The 24,405-nt window shown below is 30.0% G+C and overlaps 1 protein-coding gene across 1 annotated transcript in view; it reads right to left on the reverse strand.

Moving 5' to 3' along the window:
* The window catches only part of Nipped-B (Nipped-B cohesin loading factor), a 69,846-nt gene that overhangs the window by 20,640 nt on the left and 24,801 nt on the right, over window positions 1-24,405 (reverse strand). Inside the window, exons 11-26 of the mRNA XM_014425642.2 lie at window positions 23,656-23,843; window positions 21,059-21,290; window positions 17,996-18,231; window positions 16,652-16,858; window positions 12,999-13,214; window positions 11,947-12,132; window positions 11,632-11,851; window positions 11,266-11,534; window positions 11,053-11,169; window positions 10,414-10,542; window positions 7,932-8,058; window positions 7,572-7,741; window positions 7,225-7,479; window positions 2,639-2,873; window positions 1,498-1,661; window positions 198-392 (exon numbers count right to left, since the gene is read on the reverse strand). Coding sequence (XP_014281128.1) covers window positions 198-392; window positions 1,498-1,661; window positions 2,639-2,873; window positions 7,225-7,479; window positions 7,572-7,741; window positions 7,932-8,058; window positions 10,414-10,542; window positions 11,053-11,169; window positions 11,266-11,534; window positions 11,632-11,851; window positions 11,947-12,132; window positions 12,999-13,214; window positions 16,652-16,858; window positions 17,996-18,231; window positions 21,059-21,290; window positions 23,656-23,843 — 3,146 coding nt within the window. The remainder of the gene's footprint in view (window positions 1-197; window positions 393-1,497; window positions 1,662-2,638; window positions 2,874-7,224; window positions 7,480-7,571; window positions 7,742-7,931; window positions 8,059-10,413; window positions 10,543-11,052; window positions 11,170-11,265; window positions 11,535-11,631; window positions 11,852-11,946; window positions 12,133-12,998; window positions 13,215-16,651; window positions 16,859-17,995; window positions 18,232-21,058; window positions 21,291-23,655; window positions 23,844-24,405) is intronic.

Here is a 24,405-nt window from a genome sequence, read left to right on the forward strand (position 1 = left end):
TCGAGATGGCTGAGCGCCATGTAGAGTGGATGCCTGTGGGTAGGACACCCAAGAAACTTCTAGGTGAGCCAGAAGCTAGGAAGAATAAGGGGGCATCTATCCTTAAGAAGGAGAGACAAAATGAAAAAAATGTTAAGAGGAACTTTATTAGTTTTTTTTTTTCTAAGAAATAAAATTTATTTATAAAGCATACTAACCTGAACCTTCATTTGTAATGGTGCATTCTCATCCGATAAATATTGATGATAAAGAGTTTTTAACTCATCTGTTAACATAAGTTCATAATGTCTGATGCAAACAGAACCAAGAGCTTTCATGGTATAATGCTGAGAATCTTGATCACGATGTAAAAAATAAAGGAATGTATCAATCACTTCATCTTTGATATTACTCTAAAAAAATATATATATATTCATGATTTAAATTCAAATATTAAAATTAAGAAAACATTTAAATGTTTCAGTAGTCACATTAATAGTGCACATCTTGCACCCTTCCAATGATTTTTATTAGACCAGAATAGACCCTTTAGTCTTTGATTCTATAACCCAATCTATCCTTTTCAAATTAAAATCACTAGATTTTTTCAATAGTTCAATTTACTAATTCCACTACCATCCTAAAGTATTTAAGTATTGAATTACTTAACAAAATTCATAAAAATTATTTTTTTTTCACTGTTGATTCAGATCATAATCCAGGACCAAATTTATGTTAGGCATTCATTCAACACATAATTTAATGTTCTTAAATCACCTATAAAATAAAGCTTTCACTAGGGTGGGCTATTTAAAAGTTGAAGATCACAAAGAGAAAAAAGTCTAAAATTTTGGAGGTTTACATTTGGCTAAGTATTATTGATTTATCACTTAATAACTTAGTACTTACTATGTCAGTTTTAATTTTCATTTGTAAATTTCTTGTTATCTCTTTCTCTTTTGTTTTTATGTCATTTATATACGCCTACCTACATTTAAGTCAGTTTTTTACTTAAGTCACTTTTACACTTCTACCTTAGTTTCAACTAGTTCTAGGTTTCTTTTTTATTTATTTTTTTAACCCTGATGAAGACCTACAATGGGGGTTGAAATGATGGCATTAAATACCATCTCATTGATTTATCTATGTTCAACCATCAATAAATAAAATAAAATTTGATTTTACATTAAACAAAATTAAAAATCCCTTTTTCATTAAATATTCAGGCCTGAGCACTAGGTATGTTTCAAACTCGCCCTGGCAGAGATGTGAAACATACCTGAAATAAAGTCATTCAGAAGTTTCAAGTTTCAATTGAATTACTTCTCTTAATTCAAATTTCCAACAACTGGTGTCGTTTGGTACCTTAATATATACTTAATAAAGTTCCAGTATCATGTTTATAATGATTACAGGTCAACCAATATAAAACTATCATTTAAAAAGTTATAAAAATTACAAAGTACAAAAAATTTCTAGAAATACTTTATTTATTAAAATAAGATTTAAAAAACTTACAGGAAGTTGATCACCAATAACTTCAGGATCAGTGAAGTCGAAGAATCTCAGTAGGAGCCCAACAACAAACAAGGATCTTCTAAAAGATGGTTTCATACGTAAATGAAAAGCAATGGCACCTTCTGTATTATTTTCTAACATAGCTCTTGTTGCCTTTAAAAATCCTAGAATTAAATAGAAATAAAATTTATCAACATCTTTATTAAAACATAATATTTAATCTAATATAAATCATAATGAATACTAATTAAAATTTGAATAACTTCTAAAATAATAAAAAAAATATTTGAAGATGGTCAGAGCTGCGGTCAAGAAGAACGATTCTTTTCTTGACCACATCTTCTGATTTACGTATAATCATTTATTTATACATAATAAAATTGAAAAAAAAAAAGAGCATGCAAACATTGAAAAAACAACTTTTATGCAGTATTACAAAATCTGGAATCATATTAAAATGAATCTCAGCATATTATAATATTAAAACACACCCATATTACAATAATAGATGTCCCACAAAGAGAATAATGAATAGACAAAACTTTCTGGAATTGGTACACTAAATCTAATACCTGTAAGTACTAATATGAAAAAAAAAAAAACCTGTTATAGGATGGGTAGCAGTATGTTATTTTAGAAATTAAGAAAGGATTATATATTATATACAAGTCCGGGCATTGGTCAATACAACATAAAAATTTATTGATTTGTGTTTAATGTTGCACTGATTCATTCCCTAACTACTATACAATCCTTATAATACAGTCAACTATCAACACTTCAGAACTAAAATAAATAATAAAAAATACCATAGTAACTCAAAAAATTATCGTTTTTTTTTTTGTTTTTTTTTTAAACACAATTAAATTTGTAAATTTTGCTAAATATATTTTTTATTAAAAAAGAAAATAGTAAATGATTTAACAAGGGAAAAAATTAGTATCAAAATTTTATTTTATTAATGCATTTGATACCAAAATATAAGTTTTTTTTACAACAAATTTTTCTGAAAAAATAGTTTTACTCGAAAAGATAAATAATAAAATGTACGATATTATTTAAATAAATAGAAATTTAAAAATAAAAACTAATTAAACTATATACCCATGTAATGAGAATAACTTATAAAATTTATTCTTACCATGATATTTTTTTAAACAATCCCGGATCAAGGGAAAATTTCTGGTGACATTATTCACAATTGAACCAAGACAAGAAACACAACTTAAGACAACTGAAGGATCTTGTTGCATCATTAGTTTTACAGAATCTTCTTCCAGTCTAGACAGGAACATTTCACTTGGGTGTTCAATCAAGGGAACAACGAGTTCCAATGTACGAGCCACACAACTGATAACCTGGTAGTCTCCTTGGGTCTGGAAATTAAAGATAATAAGTATAAAGGAAACTTTTATAAGAGTAAAATAATAACTTAAAAACATGACTGCCTATTTTTTAAATTATCCAGATAAATACTAAATAACGATGAGAAACTAGTTTACTTAAGATAATTGTCAACTTCTAATGAAAAGAATTGTGACATCAAAGATAAAAGTTCAATAATATGAATAGTTTATTCCATGAATTCAAATGGAAGGAGAGAATAAGAATTAAAAGCAAATGACATTCAACACAAATGTAGCAATTAATAACATCTCTATGATTCTGGCTTAAATTTTTCTTTGACTTCCACAAATCTTAATGTGAGATCTTGGTTGCAAAGAAATTTTCATCAATACCGATCAATTTTGAGTTTGTGCTTTCTTTTTTCAAATGCTGTGAAATAGACGGTAGTTGAGGTTATCACTCCATTACTTATAGACATTATGTACTTACAACTGCAAAAGGATTGAGACTGGAAAACCACTCAGTTTGTTTATGAAGGTCACTATTATCTTTGCTGATATAGGAACATCTCGTGTCCATTGTTGTTCCATAGTAACTGCTAAACATCTATAGTAGTTCTCAATTTCTTCATAGACATTTTGTAACGCAACTAATCCCAGAGTGCACTGAGTGAGAACACTGTTATTTTTACCTCAACCACAAGTCAACCCCTCAGAACTCTTCATTATTTCCATGAAAGTTTGCTCATATTCAACCTACATCCCCAAAGAAACGTTATCAAAGGATCTGATTGTAAAGTAGCCATTGGTAGTAAATTTTTGAAATTCTAATGGATTCATTATATCTTCAACTAGCATATCTTGTGTATGTAGATAATCACATTTTTTATTGAGGTATAAATAGCTTTCTCACTCACTGGATTCTGGGGTTAGCTATATTACAAAATGCTTATGATGAAATTGGGAACTAGGATAGATGTGAATCAGCTACTGTGGAACAACATACTGACATGATCTTCCTGTATTATAGTTCCTGAATCACAGAACTTTTTGTAGCTCTTAAATGTCACTAAGTAATGAAGTGATTGCAGACAATAACAACCAGCACATGTTCTGGGAGGTTGGTTTTAGAGGAATGAATGAAATCTGAATAGCAAGTTTGAGAATGTACATTTTAGACACAACGTGCTTTCTCTGGTAACAGTTTTTAACTATATCAACATGACAAACAATAATTACGAGGGTGGTCTGAAAAGTTTACGACCGCAATGTGAAGATGGCAGCACTCGTAAATAAAAACAAGTGACAGTTACCCACCAAAGTTTCAGCCTTTTGGACACGCAGTGTTTATATAACAGTCGTTTGAGTGAGATCATATGAGTGTTTTTATGAAAATGGACAAAATCGAGTATAGAGCTGACATTAAATATTAGTTTTTGAAAGGCAAATCAAAGATGAGTTGGATTCTGTGTATGGGGATTCTGCACTATTATTTACCACAATTTTGGGCAGCTGAATTTAAACGTGACCATAAGATCTTGGAAGACGATGAATGTTCGAGACGTCCAAAAACTTGAACTACTGACGAAAACATTGCCTAAGTTCACCAAATGGTGCTAGACAACCGTCAAATTAAAGTGAGAGAGATAGCAGAGGTTATGAAAATGTCAAAAGAACATGTTTGGTATGAGAAAGTTGTCCGCACGTTGGGTGCCACGTTTGCTCACTTTAGACCAAAAATGTGTTTGAATGAACATTTCCAACGCTCTGTAGGTGCAACAAATCAAAGGTTTTGGTGCCGATTAATTAATGTAGAAGTAACTTGAATACACCGTTATATGCCCGAAACAAAAATATAGTCTTAACAGTGGACTACAAAGAGGGAACCGGCTCCAAAAACTGTTTTCTTGGCTGGAAAAGTGATGGTGACTGTTTTTTTGGGATAGTCATGGAGTTATTTTAATCGACTATCTTCAAAAAGGAAAAATCATTACAGCAGCATACCATGCATCATTACTTGACAAGCCGAAGCCAGAAATTGTGGAAAAATGGCCACATTTGAAGAAAAATAAAATCCTGTTTCACCAACTAGCACTGTCTCACACCTCAGCAGTTACCATGGCGAAAATCCATGAATTACGGTTTAAACTGCTAGACCATCCGCCTTACTCACCAGATCTAGCCCCAAGCGACTTATTTTTGTCCCCTCATCTAAAAATTGCGCTCAAGGACGATTTTCGTCAAATGAAGAGACAAAGACCTTCGTGAACAATTATTTTGCAGGAAATACACCGAGTACTTTTTGGACGGGTTACAGAGATGGAAGCATCGCTGGGAGAAGTGTGTAGTTACAAGGAGACTATATTGGAAAATAAAATAAAAATTTCAGAGAAAAAATGTCTTGTATGTTTGTTGAGTCGGAAACTTTTTAGACCACCCTCGTAGTTCTGGATTCTTTCATTTATTTTATTATTACTTTATTATTGGATTATTTGTAAAAAAAAAAAAGAAGACTTAGACTATGAATTAGTTCCTTTTCCATTGTCACTTTTATCAAAAAGATGCATTTGCAATGAGAGAAAATTTAAATTTTTCTAAGCTTTCACACTGAAAGACTGTATTTTTATTTCGAGCGTATAATGGTGTATCCAAGTTACTTCTACATTAATTAATCAGCGCCAAAACCTTTGATTTATTGCTCTTAAACTGCATCTACAGAGCGTTGGAAATGTTCATTCGAACACAATTTTGGTCTTATAAGTGACCTGCTTATAACTATATCATGTTATAATCTAATGTTAGGTTAATCCAATAAAGAAAATAAAAGTAGCACAAAAAGAGTTCATCGTTCTAGGTTTTACTTTTGTACACTTTGATGGTACAGTATTTATACAGATACCAATATCAAATAAAAAAAAAAATCAAATTTATATCTTAGCTTCGGAAGGGATTTGAGCATGTACAAATGGTGCCTGAGTGTAGCAGTAGATGCAGATGTACAAATTGTGAAATTATCAATTAAATACATTAACATCTGTTCCAAAACAACAAAATCTGATACATTTTTTGCTATCTAATTAATATAAAATTTAAGTTCCATTTTCAAATTTTATTTTATCGAAATATAGAAATTTATATTGTGTTGAAACTTTTTTTTAAGACCCTAGAATTTACATGGATCTCCTGAACAACCCCTACATAATGGATGATATATTCAGAAACACTAATTTGAACAGAGAGTAATACTTTCAGTCCAGTCCACTTTAACCTAAATTGTTACATCAATAATTCTTGTCAGCTATTTGCGAGTAATTGTAAATATGTTGTAAGAATCTTATAAACCAATTTAATTCTCTTTAAGATTATTTATTATGTATTTTGCAATGAGATGCAAAAGAAAAAAGTTATTAAGGAAAAACAACTGTTCTATCTAACTATTTGTCTATTGAAGTATCAGTATCTAAGTCATTTTGGATATTTTCATTGTTTCACAAACTGTAATAATAAAAAACTAGCTTAAATTTGTTAGGAAACAGTAAATACAACAATCTCCTTAAATTTATCGTAAAAAAATGCAGTATATAGAGACCGCATAACAAATGAAGGATTTAGGGAGGAGCTGAAAATTCCTGCACTAAAATCCACCCTAGATAAAAGACAGCTTAAGTGGTTTGGCCATGATTGTCAAATGAGCGAGGACTGAGAACCCAGAAAGGCAATGAAAGCTTGACCCACTAGCAAGAGGCTATGTGGTAGGCCTAGAATTTTAAATCAAAAATAAATTCAAAAGATTGGAGGAAAAACAATCCAACTGAAGCAACTCTGCAAGGAGGCTTGGTAGCATAGAATCGAGGCCCCTTAAACTATTGCAAATACAGCAGCTTTAGCTTTTTCAGTTAATGAAATAGTACTGATAAGAAGATAGTTGACTGTGGAAAATATATAAGAGGAGAAGATGGTTGGGGGTGCGGTCAGAGAATAACAGAAATAAGTTAAAAAAATTATTTATTCGTGCCAACATTTCGGCCAGAATTTCTAGCCTTCATCTGGGCTAAGAAGAAAAAACAAGATAACAATCAATGAATAAAAGGATATATAGAATGATTAAGGTAAATAATTGTACACAATGAAAATTGATAAAATTAAAGTAATGAAAGAAGTTGGAAATAAAATGTATATATAGGTAATTAAATATGTAAGTAAAATATATAACTTTATATTATTATTCAAAGTTTATATAACTTTATAATTATGAGAGATAGTTGACCGTGGATAATGAATGAGGAGAACTTTATATGAAGAATATATAACTTTATATGTTTATTTCCTTAATTATGTTAACTTACATAATAATAAGAATAATACAGATAAATTAACTTACCTTGCATTTTAATGATAGATATGGCTGTAAAGTAGTTGCATGAACAACTAACAGCTGAGGTCGGATTTTAGCAAACAGATTTAGCATCACCAGACAAGATACAAGTCTTTGAGGGTCACCATCATTGTTATCTAATTGAATAACTGTTTCAACAAGACAATCCACTATTTGTCGACAAGCTACTAATATACTCCTAGGAACTTCAACTTGCACTTTATTAACAGTTTCTTCTTTATCTTCTCTGGGTTTAAAAAGCTATAAAATTGATAACTTGACAATTATTTGGCAGAACAATATTAATTTTTTTTAAATATTAGCATGAAAAATTAAGTGCATTATAAACTTACACTAAGCAAAAGCTGCTCAAACCATTCAATACTTATGTCATTAGATGCTGCAACAACATCAGTTATGTTCATTACTTTCCTGACCAAAGCATCAGAATCTAAAACTGGACGCTCTTTGACAGGTGTAAACCACATATTTTGAAAAACTTCCAGCACCAGTTTCCTAATTCCTAAAAGAAAAAAAAATATAATGGGAACAAAGCAATGAGAGCAAAAGTATCAAATTTAATCTTAAGTTTTTTTTTAATTAAAAAATAATAATAGTGGATAAGTAAAAAAAAAAAAAAAACAGTAGCAGTTCCTTCAATATTGATTAACAGACAATCTATAAGAACAAATGAATAATGTTTCTACAATTACCATCTTCATCATTAACCCTCCGAATAATCTTCACACAAATTTCAGGAATCTTAGGAAAATCTGGGCATTCAATGCATACATCTTTCAAGATTTTAATAACTCTTTTCCTCACACTAACACCAGTATCCTAAAAAAATAAAATAGTAACCAAATATGACATGGTTTGGCAACCTATGTATACCAAATGGCAATAACATGAGGCATTGAGAATCAGAGTGGAGTGTTCCACAAAATGAAAACTGAGAAATAAAACTATTTTTTGGTGTTGAATCTAAAATATTTTTCAAATTTGTCCCTAAATAACCAAAAGGGACTAAATTCATCTTTACTAGTCTAAAGCAGTTTGGTAAAAATTTGTAAAATCATCTACCCAAAGGGTTTTTCTTAATATTAGGACAGGTGAGTTGGTTCACCCTGGTTCTCAATGCTTCATATAATATTCATAAGCAATAGCACATAAAAATGATTAATAGTAACAAAAACACTTAATAATAAATTGCTGTTCAACACTGCTATAAAAGAAATAAGGCATACCATATCAGTCTCCATTTTAGTAGTTGGCAAACTGGAGACTTACAGAAATCAGGTAAAGGAAATTCTTAAGACCTAAATCTGGGTTTTATAAACTAAACTGATAAGACTTTTCATTTAATCAACTCAGTAACTTTGTAATCGTTAAAAGACAGAATATATCGTACTTCCAGATTTAATTTTATAATACAATAGTTTTTTAAGTTCTATCCTGAATTATCTTGTCATTTGGTTTTTTTTTTTCCCCCTCCATAGGGCAAATTTTTCTTCCAGATATTTCTTATAGAAGACTTCTTCAGAGACTGATACACTCTGATATACTAAAACAGATGAAAATTGACGTTTCATCTTCATGAGAATATTCCTAAGAATTTTTGTTCCTGTAGGGGAAGGCAGCTTTTGGAGGAGGAAGTGGGAATCTACAAGGATATCCACTCAACAGGTATGTCAGGCTGGAGTGACTTCAGTAGGCCGGCACTGTGCATGAATGGATAATGCTGAGATGGGAACCTCATGAGAAACTTCATGGGAAAAAATGAGTTGGTGAGTAAAATGTTAGATGGGATGACTCCGTTTCAGCTGATGCATGGCTCCAACTTTGTGTTCTATCGACGAATGTATGGCTCCAGCTTGGAGCTAGAAACTGGAGAGCTACGACAATTGATCGCAACAACTGGGGTGAAATCTTTTGGAGAAGGACCAGCCACAGTACTAAAACGTAGTACTACACATGTATGTATGTATCAAGTTGTAGTAATTACATCATTTGTCAATAATTCATTCATATCTAACCCTCAGACCCTTCACAATGTAAATTATCTTGTGTATTCAACTTTGAACTAACATCAAGATAAAGTTGTTGAATTTGACCTCATAATTGATCAATCATTCTTAAATAATTTTTATAATCATTCAAATTACTTTCACTGAGATGATTTAAAAGATTACACATTAATGTATGTGTAATCATTAACCATTAATGACATTAACATATGGTCCAATAATCGATTATGTAATAGATGTCATAAAAGACAAAAACAAATCAACTCTCTGTTGTTGTTTATACACCAAATGTGTACACACAAACCAGCTCGTCACTTCTTGGAGCCACTTTAGTAGCCAGCAGTCTGGCCATCTACGTCTACTTTGTCACTTCAACATAGAGGGTGAGCTCCAATTCTGGCTCATCCTCCTTAAGGGCAAGGCAGGCAGTATGTTCGTCGATTTACCTCCATGAGATCAACCTGGGAAAAAAACCTATCCTCAGCCAGAGCCCCATCAATCACCAGTGATATGAAGAATTTTTTTCTTCTCATTTGTTACCCTACAAGTTAATTTTTGTTATACATATAAGTTAAGTTCTATATTTTGTTTTAAATCCCTTTCATTTATTATATTCGCTTATTTAAAATTCAACAATAACAAAATTTGGCAGTTCATTTCTTTTCTTTTCACTACTCTTCACGGTTGGGCAAGTAAAGGTTCCTTTTGAACCCCTACCCTTGCATGTATAATGCAACTACTGCTTAGTCCATCTGGATCTCTTCTTCTGTTTTCTTTTAAAACACACAACTCATACAAAACAATGATTCCAGCTAGATCAGCCGAAGGTTTTTGAAAACAATGTGTTACATATTTGGTCTAAAAAAAGAATAAGATAGCTATAGAATTCAGACAGCTATACAATACAGAAACGCATGACTTACATCAGTAATAGGTGCAATAACAGAGACCGAAGTGGGCATAAAAAGTTGCTCTGTATAAGGAATCACAAAAAAGTTGATGAGCATTGATAATTAGTTTCTTTACAATTAATAATAGCATAGAACAATTAGTAAAACCATAAAAAATACATATCAATAAAAATTAATGTTAAAATATATAAAAAGCATAATAATAAATCTCTCAACACTAATTCTGTTAACAAAAAAAAAAAAAAAAAAATGCATACCAGAATTCTAGCTGAAAGCATGTCATAATATTTCGGGATCAATTCAGGACGACTCAGAATAAATTTTCCAACCAAGTCTACAGCAGCTTCTCTTACAGACGTAGAATGATCAAGAAATGAATGACTAACCTGGAATAAAATTATATTGATACAAAAAAATAAATAAATAAAGTAAAATCAACAAATATACATACATCATTGATTAAAGGTGGGTAGAAAAATGTTATGTAATGGCTATCGAAGACTGATGATTTCTTTAAAAATATGAAATTTCAGTTTAAAATAAAAAATTATTTTTTAGTAAAAAAATCTAGAAGTAGCTGAAATAAAGGATCATGGTAATAGCTCATCAGATAAAACCAAGTAGTTGCTCAATAAATATTAATATTAAATATTGAAAGAAAAAAATTTAGATAGAAAATTCAGATTTCACACCATTATAATAATTCTTAGAAGGAATGTCATTATTTTTGAAATGGTGCAATATATATTAGAAAAATTAGAAAGATATCCTTTAGAGTACAAATTATTTTATAACTATTTCCCCCATGTTACCAGTTTATTTTCTTTATTAACATAGTATAGCCTAACTATTCAAATAAAATGGTATAGTTTAACATTTTAATAATCTTTACTTACACCAAGCTGCATTTCTTTTAATCCTAAAACACCAGGATCAACTTCTACAATTGATGTTAAACATTTCATCGCTTTTGTTCTAATTAAAACAGAAGTCTCCGTCAATACTTTCAGAATCTATAAAAAAAATTGTAAAAAAAAATTAACAGAAATCTTTAATAAGTGAGACTTATAAAACATTTAAATTTAATTTTATCATATTAAAGATCTTACATGTTTCAAATAAACATCGAAACTTTGTGAAAAAGGTCTTTTTGATGCCAAGTAACGAGCTACTAATTCTGCACTGCCATAATCAATATATGTTTGTAAAATATGTGTTTTAGTTCCATCAGTTGACACATGATCTTCAAAAGGACGGATTTTACTCAATAAGAACCGTTTTCGGACCTCAGACTGACGATAAGCCTCGACTGGATCTTCACTAACTTTAGTGTCATTTACGTCATCTTCCTCTGAAGATAATTCTTCATCACTTGAATCTACAATAATAAAAAAAACAAAATTCACAAAATAATAATTACAGAAAAAAATTATCAATTATCAAAATTATTTCATGATATCAATAGTCATAATTACCTATCTTTCTTCTGCCTGACTTTCTCTTTCTTTTAGAAGTTTTCTTAGATGTAGAAGACGAGATCTGAACACAATTATCCTGATACCACTGTGCAAGGTAAAAATGTCTAGCATGGGAAAGAACAGGTTCTTGTTGACCACGCATAGCTAGATAATCGAGAAGAACCCTTTGCAAAAATTGTGTCCGTTCTTCATCATTTTCAACAGGTTTAATGTCACCCTAAAAAAAAAGTAAAATAATTTAATAAAGCATACTATGTTACTCAAATGACATGATTCAAACTGTTTTTTTTTTTAATATATATATTATCTTACTTTAGCATAACCTTCTTCATCTTTCATTTCTTCCATTTGAACTTCTTTAATAATTTGATCAATAGTACTGAGTTTTAACTGAGAAACAACAGCATCTTTCCGTAATCTTGCAGCTACGACACCAAGATAGTCAAGAGAGGCAACACGAAGTGACATTTCTAAACTTTTGTTGACAAAGTTATTTACCTAGAAGATCAAATTTATCATAAGTAAAGCTCAGATAACACAGCTTAGATAAGCAAACTATAGGGGTATTCATGATCCATGTTAAATGGAAAAACTCATGTTAAATCGAAAAAAATTGCCTTCTTTTACCGTGGTAAAACGAAATAACATTTAACATGGCTGAGAGTCTGTTACTTGGTCTGTTAAATGGAGAATGATGTCACACAATAGACCAGTTGAGATCGCCACCATTTTTGTTGTGACAGCTCAGTTCTTTTGTGTGTTTGTGGTATTCATATCCCTGTTATTAAACCAGAATGGATAATTTTAATGATACATTTGAGTAAAAAAAAACAATGTAATTTCATTCTACTATCTGAAAATTTGTAAACGCTCGCCAGATAAAAATCTCACTATATGAACCATGTAATTATTCTTAGGGGACATATGTCCCAGAATAAAGTTATTTTTTCATTTCATTTCATAAGCTAAACTTTCACACAAATTCCACTTTACACTCACTCTAGGCATGTTGTAATTAATTACTTAAATCAAAACTGAAGTAAACAATAACATGAGGGTCTGGAAGGAAGGTTATAAACAAAAAGGCTTATACAACAAGTTGCTGAGAAAATCCGCTAGGGGCTCTTATGCATTTAACGTTTAACATGACTTCAAATAGGGCTGCTCACAATCTTATAGTTATAACATTTAACATGGTAAAACATTTAACATTTAACAAAACATCATGAATACCCCGAATATACGCTTAATGCAACTTTTTAACATACTGTCCTTGTATTGTATGAAATAAAAAAATCAAGTTAATTTTAATTTAATTTAAACCACTGAAATAAATTCAAAATGAAAACCTAACAAATCCTTACCAACAAATTCCCTAAAACACTGAGCATCAGTTCAGCAGCTGGCCATTCCGGTTTATTGACAGTCGTAAGCAAGTCTTGAACAAAATTCTCAAAAAGTGGACGGTAATCAATCTCTTCAGATTTACTACTGCATTTATTTAAAAATACATACAAAAAATTAGATGCAGTACTTCTAGCTGTTTTAAATTTACTTACAATAACTACATCTGGATCAAACTAGAAAACAAAAGAACAAAAATTAATACTTTTTAGATTGATAATTCGAGAAGTTAAAGGAAAAATTTTTTACTTGATTTTATTAAATTACTATTAATTATTATATCAATGTACTGATATTCTTGATAAAATATAAATGTGTTAAGCAATCATATACAATGAAAAATATTTCATCAAATACAAATCTACTAATAGTAATAATTTTTTATTTGAGAAATTTTAATCTGAAAAACTAAATAAATACAATTAATTAATTTTTTCTAAGTCTATATTCTATACTTCAAGAAATGTCTATGTCTGTCAGTAGCTGGAGTACCCAATATTAGATATTCACTATGGGACAAATAACAGAGAAAAAGAACTTTCAGCATATTTTGCTATTCTCTAAAAAGCATTTAGCATAATAAGGAAGCAAGGAATTTTTATCAAAGCTTTGAAAGAATATAATATATTTCAGGGCCAAATGTTTTCTGCTAAAGCCATTACAATTGTCAGAGAAACATTGTGAGGACAGGAAATTACCTCCCCAGAGAATTTGTGGTAAATTTAATAAACACTGCAGTGTTAGGCTTTTGTTTTTTATTCTAATCCTCCATATGGTGCTGAAAAGAACAACGGACAGGCTCAAGTTTCCACCTGGTATACTGCAATTTAAGACCAATTAAGTACAGCCTGGGAATCTTGAAATCCCGCAGAAGGATTTTGCTGAACTTTCAGAATAAGGGTTTTTGAGCCACAGAAATTGATTAGAGTCATTAATTATACAAGATAAACTCTTACTTAATAATTAAAATAAATAAATTAGAATCTATTTTAGCTATCCATATTAAACTTTGTACAGTGAACATGGCTGCAGGTTCACTCTAATTTCAGATTCTTCCGGTGCTGCTAGCTATAATTATATTTTTCAATTCCAGCATCATACAGGTGGATAGAGAGTCAAAATAATTATAACTGAAAAGAAAGCACGATGGAAACAGCATCTACTAAAGAATACTAATGAGTTAATTAAGAGTAAACAAAGTGAAGGGGAAGGGAACAAAGAAGGTAAAAGAAAGAAAGATTAGATCCTAGGACCAAATCTGAGATTAGATAGAAATTGACAGTATAGAGAACTTCGCTTTGCAGATGATGTCAGTATTTACAAATATTGACAGAGACCCACAGTACAATTTAAATATTCACGAACAGGAAATACTCTTAACAAATATTAAAATTAATGTGAATTGGCAAAAAATCTAGGAGAGTAATATGAGGGTAATAGGGTCAGGCTTGAACAGGTTAGAACATTTAAATGACATAGGGCTCGTCTACATGAGTTGAAATAAAATTCAGTAATGTGTTAAAGCTACAGGAAAATTGTTTTGGGCTTTAAATAAAGGTTTCTTCAATAGAAAAGAGGCGAGAAAGGAGACCAAAATTAAGATATATAAGTAAACCATAGTACCACTATTCACATTTGCCTTCAAGTCCTGGACAATAACAACAAAACATACAAGATTGATTAAAGCTATGGGAATATGATGCCTAAGGTAGCTGGAAGGCAGAACCACACAGGGTAGGATTAGGAATACTGTCATACGTTTCAGTCTCCTTGTCAATCCCGTACTAACTAAAATAAAGGAATCCTAATTAACGTGGCTGGGATATCTCCTTAGAATGCCAAATCACTGTTTGGGCAGAAAGGCTAATGAAGTCAAGGTTAAAGGGAGATGACCTAGAGTTAGGCCAAGAATCACATGGGAGCAGAACATAAAACAAGTCTTACAAAAGAGGAACCTAAGTTGGGAAGAGAGAAGATTGGAGGAAGACAGAGATATATGGAAGCATCTGTATAAGTAGAAACCTCACACCACTATGCAGCAAAGAAGAATAGATTATGATGATGATGAATCAGCTGATAACGGTATAAATTTATATACAAATTTAAGAATACATTCTGACTATTAAGTATAATAAAATGAATGAATTCAACAATTTTACCATGAACAAGATTTTTAGGTAAAAATTCATTTATTATTTAATTACTATAAGATCATTGATTTACCCCATATAATTAACGAAGGAAGATACATTGTTCTGGATGCAGTTAAATAGAGTGTAGGAATCATAATTAAAATGATCATAACTTTTACGATTAATAAATAATTTACTAATTATTTAAAATTCTTATAAGTATTTATTTGCACTTAATTGCATTATTTTAATAAATATTTATTTATCCATTTACACATTTTGTGATAGTGAATTATGAAAATAGTATTTTTGAAATAATTCATTACTGAAGGAAGATGGTCCCCAGATGTGGTCAAAAAGGGACAGTACAAAACTGAATTAATTAATTTAACTAATTAAATACCCCGCATTAAGCAGGTGCTTACTAAATGTTTTACACTACTAGAGTTCCTTTTTGACCACATCTGGAACATCTTCCTTTATTATTTAATTACTTTTGAGCTTACCTTTTTACCCTTTTTTATAAATTTCGACAATTTAAAACATACAAGAAAATGTTTAATAACACCTTTTATAAATATTGACCCCTTCAATTTGTACTCTGCTCTTTGTAGGTTTGATTAAAACTTTGCTCTTTATCAATAAAATTGGTTAATACTCTGCTAAATGGATCTCAAAATCCTTCAGGATTTAGTTTTAACTACTAAAATAATAGTTTTTGAGTTTCAAAATCAATTGGCATAAACCTTAACTGTCTCTCATTTAGAAATAACCCTTAACTAGTGTATATTTGAGCCAATGTCAACAATAAACGATTTCCCAATAATTATTGTATTCTTAATTTTACCACAGCTTCATTTTTTCCCGATAATTATATTATTCTTAATTTTACCATAAATTCATTTTTTATAAAACAAATAATAAATATTTCACTAAAAATGATGGGGCAATAAAGTGAACTGTGGGAGATTAAGAAAGTAATAGAAGTGAGTTTAAACTTTTTAATTTTGATTATTGTAAATATCATAGGTTAGAAATGTATTGAATTAAATATTTTTTCATCATAATTGTATTGATGGTGTAGATAATTTATTAAATGAGTAAAAATTATAGTAGAGTATCATATAACTATTTATTTTTCATCACATGAAATAAAATGACTTCTATATAATATTTTAAGTATTACAAATTCACACATCTACTGCCCTGGAAGTTCAACTTCAAAAATTCTACTAAAAATGAAAAAAAAAATAAAATAAAATATATTAATTATCTTTTAATAATTCAATCTCTAATTGGAAACACTTGTTTTAGGATGCCAGGTTTTCTTTGTGTGTGGCTGATCGGACCATAGTTGAGCATAGGTGTGAGTGAAATTATAGAACTACTGATAAATTTAAGTCCATATAAAAACAAAACTAACAGCCAAATATGTGTTAAAATTTATAATTTCAATTAATAATAAATAAAAAAATATTTACATCACATTCTTGCTTATTATCTAAGTTGTGAGGAAGGACAACCATGCACTGAACTAGCTGTAATACTAAAGCAGTAAGCATTTGTATTTGTTCATCCACATTAAGCCTATAAGAGCGAAGACTGCGTTTGCTACTAGGTAGTCTGGCCATTGAAGCAAGAATATCATCTAATAAAAGTTTCCGATGTTTTTCATATTTTGAAAATATCTGAAAAAAAAAATATGTATATAAAAACACAATTCATATTAAATAACCATAAATTTCACAACATAAATTGGGACAAAGGTTAATATTTTAAGATAAAATTTGAAACAGCAAAAACAAACTTTTTTTTCAAATGGGAAAAATTAAGAACAATTTACATAATAATGATGACCAATTTATAATATATATATTTATCTCAATTGAATATATTGATGATGATTAATATTTTGAGATAAAAAATAATAAAACAATAAAGTTTAAAACAAGTATGACGTAATTTAAAAAAAAGGCAGAAATGGATAGTTAAATGGTAGGACACTGTGCTACTAACTGCAAGAACCTGGGTTCGAATACAGCAGTAGTAGATAATTATTTTCGGTTACACTGTAGCCATGAGTCAGCCCTGTGGGTTCAGAAGCCCTCCGGGGTTCACCCAGCCTCATTAAGTGGGTACACTAAATTGGATAAAACTCTAGTGGTACAGCGTTATTCTGAACAAATCACCTCCTTGCACATCTGATGGTCTAGTAACAGTACTCCATATAAAGTACCCCCTTTGTACCCCTGAATTTTTTATTTAAAAGAAAACAATTGATCTTTATTTTCCTCATAATTTTATCATGGGCTATTTTAGACTTCTTGAACAGCCCAAGAAACTCAAATTATGATGAAGAATTATTATGGGAAATCAAATTCTAAGATAGTTTTGTTATTCAAATTTGTTCAATTTTCAGCACCATTAACACACAAATTATCAGAAACCATAAAAAATTGTAACAGTTTTTATTAAGAAAAAGTGTCTGATATGAATTAGTTTTCAAATCTGATTTTCTATAAAAATCTATACAAAAATTACCACATTCAATTGGTAATTCTAGGTTAAATGTGCTGGAGAAGAACTGGAAGATTAGAGAATTAACGATACCCTTACAACAGACCACATACAACTGTTATAACTTGGTGAAAAAAATTAAAATTTCAAAACATTCGCAGGCTAGGGAGGATGAATATGTACAGTGGACCTTAACATTAAACAATGATATTTATAGATTAACTTATTGGACACCGGCTCCGAGACTGAAGATCTTAAGTAAATCAAAAGTGAGTAATATGAACATTCATATTAATCATTTTACTTACTGTAGTAACCAGTTTCAATGCAGAAAGTTGTAAATCACTAACTCCTTCAACAAAAAATGGAGAAATTCCCATTGAAGAAGCATGTAACACTGCATTGTCAGTGAGTTTTTGGATATCCAATAATTCAGCTAAAAGGGTGACTACTTCTGTCAACTTTTGATATAATAGTAAAACAGTTTTCTCCCGAACTTCTTTTGATTGCCCTCTTTTTTTTCTTCCTGAGCCAAGATAACCATCTGCAATAATTCAAACATTACAATAAATTAAATGATTATAAAAGAGCAAGAAAACTCTTAACAAAATAATAGTATCATATAAGATGAAATTGCATCAGATTAAGAATTTCTTTTTTACTTATTCTTAACTTAGAAAAGGATTGGTGTATCAACATCAAATCTTTGGGTTCACCAAGATTTTATTATTCTTTCTTTACTGACTAACATATCCGAAAGAATTTACGGCAGAAAGTGCAGCTTTTTTGCTGCTTTCCAGATACACATTTCAGCTTTTTATTATGGAGTAAAAAATAATTTTTCAGTGGTTACCTGCAACCACTTAAAAATTGTGTTCTATTTTTTAGTAGGAATTTTATTTTATTTTTGGCCTAATCTCACACAACTTGGTGAGGTAAAATTATGCTTCCCCCTTTTTTTCTGTTAAAGTTGCCATATATTCAGTCATGACAAATTCACATACCTCTTACTTTGAAGCAAGAGCATTCAGTAAATTTTGACTCCTTTTTCATAAAGTTATTATTTCTCAAAAATTTTAAAAAATTTATATGGTTATTGAAACAAAAACCCTCAATATTCCCCCATTTTTTTTACAATTATATGCCGCCTAAAACAAACTTCATTAGCCTTTTTTTTAGCCGAATCAAAATTTATCTTCTTTTCACTATACCACTTATGATGCATATACACAACTCCCATAGCTTTAACAAAAAAATAAATAAATAAATATATATATATATATATATATAATGTTGAGATATTTTACATCTTGACTTAGATAAAATTAAAAATATTGACAGTTGCCATGAATGGAAAATTAAAAACAAGAAAAGAAAATAATAAACAAAGTGTTATATAGAATAGGATCATTTAGGCCTATTTCAATGAGTGATTATAATAAAAAGAAAGAACTATGGTTGTATTGTATCACAAATAGTGTGTAGAAATCAGAATTAAAAGGATTATAACTTTTATGATTAATAAATAATTAACTAAATATTTAGAATTATTATAAGAATTTATTTGCCCTTAATTGCATTATTTTAATAAATAACATTTTTTTGTATATTCAGATATTTTGTAATTGTGAATTATGAAAATAGTATTTTTGAAATAATTCATTAAACGGTTGTGAATTGTTCAACACAGAGCCACTGCCTTCTTTAAGGAAATTATAAAAGTTAAAGCTTGCATTCTGAGTTTACGTCAACTACTAAAGCTTATAGAACTTAATAATGCACATAAAAGAATTGATATTTAATTTTGAACTTAAAATTGTACCCAACTAATGCAAGAAGATAGAAAAACTTTCAATAGTCAACTGAAAAGTTAGCAATATTAGGTATCAGTGGGACATGGTTCCACAAAACTAGAGTCTTGACTAGTCTTTTAAGAGACCAATATTATATTCTTTTTGCTGTGATTTCTTGTTAGCAAAAATGGGAGGCCATTTTGAAAACTTTTCAATTCCAAAGTAAATTGTTTCTATAATTTGAAATTAGCTTGTTTTTTACAAATGGATAATAATAACGACCAGGCTGTGATAAACAATAAAAGTAATAAAATAATTTTCTGATTAAAATTACTTTTGAATAATTGGGGGAATCTATAACAAAGAAAGTAATGTTTCTTTTTTTTAACTTCTGGTAAACAAATGGTCGCGTACCATTCAGAATTGACTGTTCTACTTTGCTTTAATGCTACTTTCACTATGTGACCGGTAATGCCGAAGAAACATGCAACCATTTGCTTTAATATGCATTATATGTGAAAAACTTTTATTGGATATAGTTCGTCTAGGAAGATCCATACAGTCGATAACATGTTTTGTTTCAGGCTCATATGCATCATCATGGATATCAAGCATAAATCCATGATTCATCACTAGTGTAGATGTTATCACAGCCTTTGATGCACCTTGAACTTATTTTTCCAACATTTCCTAGCACCAATCAACACAAGCCTTTTGAGCATATTTCAGGTTATAGGGGATCCAATGCCAAGCAATCTTTTTTACAGACTTTCCATGCAATATCTTATTGATGCTTGTCATACTAATGCCCAAAGATGCCTCAATCTCACTGTATATCACATGACGATCTTGCTTTATCAGTTCACACACAGTATAGATACGTCGGCCACAACTGGATTCATTACACCAGATTTTTACAGTGCTGTAGGATGATGCTACTGTCATATATAAGGAATTGATTCCAACAATGCACTCTTGTCTTGGTAATCCATGTCGAAAGTTAAGAAAAATAATTGCATGAAAATCTTCAAGAGTTGATTTCATTTTTGCCAGTGATGAATTTTTAAATTACATTAAATTCAAATAAGTTGTGCTCTAATAACAGAACATTCTGAAAAAGCTTATGTTTAAAAATGTCAAGGTTTCAATTAGAAACTTCAGATGGCGCCTACAACAAGTAGTTTTTACAAGACCAGAAATTTAATTAGCAGCCCTCATATACGGAACTTAGTGTAATTAATTGATTTTTTAGATTCTATTCAATTGAATCATATTGGCCAAAGTCAATCGATTCAATATCAATATAAACTCAATGCAGTTTAAAACAGCTACTCAGCAGTGGCTATGACAACAGCTTTTATATAATCTGAATTCCAAACTTTTTATAATAAGCTACCTTAGCCCTTAGGTCTTCAATTAGCTAACCCAAGAATAAACTCTAAGTTGGCACAAAACATTTCTATAAAGTAAATTCACTTTTTTATTCCTTAACTTATAAAAAATAAATGTGATTGTTCAATCTTATCTGGGGTAAAGGGGTTTAAAAATAACACATTGATTCAGCATGTGCTTACATACCTTTATCTTTAGATTGGACACGATATACTGGATCAAACACAGGGAAAACAGTATTATGAAGTTGATACTTGGTGAAAATTATAATTCGATCAATAACATCTTCCAGATAGACTTGTTTATGCATGTTTGGTGAGGTTAAAATATATAAAGCTGTAAGAGATGCATCAACAGCTCTCATGACTCTTTCCATTGCCAATTCAACAAACAATTTTCTTTCATCTTCCCCATCATTCTATTACAAAAATAGAAACATATTAATAATAAATATAATTATTATGGTATAATTAAACTCTCCTAATATAACTTTAAATAAGTAAAAACAAAATAGTTCTCTGGCATTATGAACCAAATTAGCAGCTATGATAATTAAAAATAAGTGTTTTCATTCATAAGAAAATTATTTTAGGGGCGATAAATGACATATATAAGTGATTTTCTCAACAGATCACTTTATGGAACATAATACAAGATAACACAGTAATGGGTCAGACCCAATTTGATCTACTTAACAACTTCTATGGGGGGGGGGGGAATAATAATAAATAACAAAAAACAAATAAAATTATTATACCAAGAATTTACAAGCCAAAGGAAAATTTGTTCAATAGGCCCTCTGGTCATCAGATTGAATAAAACTATCTAAAAATCTCAAATATACAGTGAGACTTCTATACAAAAAATATAATGCATACTTTTATTTTAGTATAAATTATCATTAACATTCTAATATAATCAGCAAGAAACAGAATCAGGTATTGGGTCATTTCATATGAAACGTGTGTTCATATTATTTCAGAAATTCAAAGTGGGATTAGTGGACTTCTGTTGTTTACTATGCTTATATCTAAAGATTATAATGAGCTATAATTAATCCTATCTTTTTTCATAATATTTACTATCATTCTAATTAATTGCACACTGTTAAGTATGCTATCAAATATGACCAGGGAAACACACGATTATCAAGTAATTTTTTTTAATGATTTTAAACTTGAATCAAAGATGCAAGAAACATTGCCATGGTGTTGGAGGAAAGGTGTTGTAATGAACGGACCATTCACCAGTGGTTTGAAAATTGTAGGCTGGTGACAGATTTGGATAACCAACCCAGAGGTAGACCTCTACCAGCAATTGAAGATGATGAACTTCAGCTTACTGTGGAAGAAAATCTTAACCAAACAGTTAAAGGACTTGCAGCATAACTAAATACCAAGTTATTGACAATTTGTTGACACTTAAAGGCCATTGGTAAAATAAAAAAGGTAGATATATGGGTACCTCATAAACTTGATAAATGGCAGCAGCTGAAGTGTTATGAGACATGTTTTTCACTGCTTACAAGGCAAAAAAATGAGCTTTTCTCAAAAGGATAATTACGAGTGATGAAATGTGGATTGTATATGACAACAGGCGTGTTAGGTCAATAGTAAAATATTGATGAAAGAACAGGACACCTACCAAAACCAAATTTGCATCCACAAAAATTATTGGTTTCTGTGGGATGGTCAATAACAGGAATAATTCATTTCTCTTTTTTACCCAGAAGAGAAACTATCACATCCACATCGAAATGGAGTGCTATTGGTATAATGTATCAAAAACTTGTTAAAAGAACAACCTGCATTGGTTCATCAGTAAGAGATCTACTCTTACACAATGCCAGACCTTATGTTTAATGACAGACAGTGAAGAAACTAAATGAGCAGTGTTACTAAATCCTACCACACCCACTTTATTCGCCAGACTTATCTCCCACAGATTTCCATCTGTTCAGAAATTTAGACAACTTCCTTAAGGGTGTAAAAGTTTCGAAAATGATTCTCAGGCCTATAACGTGTTTTTTGACTTATTTCTTCACAAAATCCTGAATGTTTCAGTTCTAAGATTCAAAAGTTAAATATACTTTGTGGAAAATGTTTTGAAAAAACATGGAATATAAATATTTTGAATTCTTAAAACAGTTAAAGTGGGTAAATATTTTGATATCATTAAATTGTTTTATTAAATAACCTTTCTTGTGAAAACTGAAATTTTAAATTAGTTGAACCAATATGTAGTCTCTCTCCAAACAAAAAAGGTTAATGTTAGAACTATGAATTTGTAAATATATATGACTTTTGTCTCTTATAGAGGAGTAAAAAGTTTGGATGGCCAACAAAACAGGTATCTGTGACTGTAGTGGAAGAGTTCAAATGAATTAAACTTACACCTTGCTTGCCAGAACATTAATAAGATTATCCGACAAGAGGGGCATCCATTATAAGAAGATTTACAATACTTATATGAATGAATGTGACATTTTTACTGAAAGTTCAAACCCCAGTTCTCCAGAAAAATTTTAAATCTACCATAGGACTGAAATTTAAAAAAAGGACTTATCAAATGATACTTTACAATAATAAAAATTCTAAAAAAAAAAAAAAATAAAAATAAAAGAAGGTAATTGATATAAAATAAAGAGGTATATGCTATTATTATTAATAAAAAAAATTTGAACTGTACAAGCCATTTTTAATTTCATATCATTATATGAAAATTGTTTAGCTATTATTAAGTGATTTCAAATATAATTCCTTCAGAGCAAATATCATACTTACTGGATCAGATATTGGTGTTACTTTACTTCCATCACGAATGTTCCTTTCCAATATGGTTAACAATCTAGTAGTTTTATCAGTGGGGATTGACTCCATTGCACCCAAGGTTTTCAATTTAGCTGCTTCAGCACAAAGATCTTGCAGATGATACTTAGGAATTAGTGAATCACAACATTCCTCATCTTCATCTGAAAATTAAAGAAATACATTAATCAATCAGTGAAAAGTAGAATGTTGCTTTAATTATATATAAACAAAAATTATTTTGATTTGATGGAATGAGAAACAATATACAGGGTTTTTCACATAGATATGTCAGTAATAAAGGGAGGTTACTTCACCAAAAGTGTAACTCAGTAGGACCAACCTTATCTTCCTGTCTCAATCTATTCGAGATATGATTTGCTAAAGGTTTGTTGTTTTTTTTAAAACTGTATCTCCCCCCAAAAAAAAATCTAAATTTTTTTACTTTTATCACCATTTTCAGAACCTACATTGAATTTGGACATTTCATAGGAGAGACCCACACGATATTTGCCCTTGCCATTTCCTAAGTTGTTCCTCTAATTATTTAATAAATAAAAATTTTTTTATGATCTTAAATTATATGAATAAACTAAAAAATTAAGTTTTTGCAATGTATGTGTAACACCTATCCTATTTTTTTATAATTGAACCTACACACACGTAGCTTACCAAGTAAGTTAACTGGTTGGGATATACATGTTTGAATTGGTATTTTTTATTCTG

This window comes from Halyomorpha halys, unplaced genomic scaffold, assembly GCF_000696795.3.
Source record: "Halyomorpha halys isolate HHAL.00 unplaced genomic scaffold, Hhal_1.1 Scaffold525.1, whole genome shotgun sequence".
Classification (NCBI taxonomy): Eukaryota; Metazoa; Arthropoda; class Insecta; order Hemiptera; family Pentatomidae; genus Halyomorpha; species Halyomorpha halys.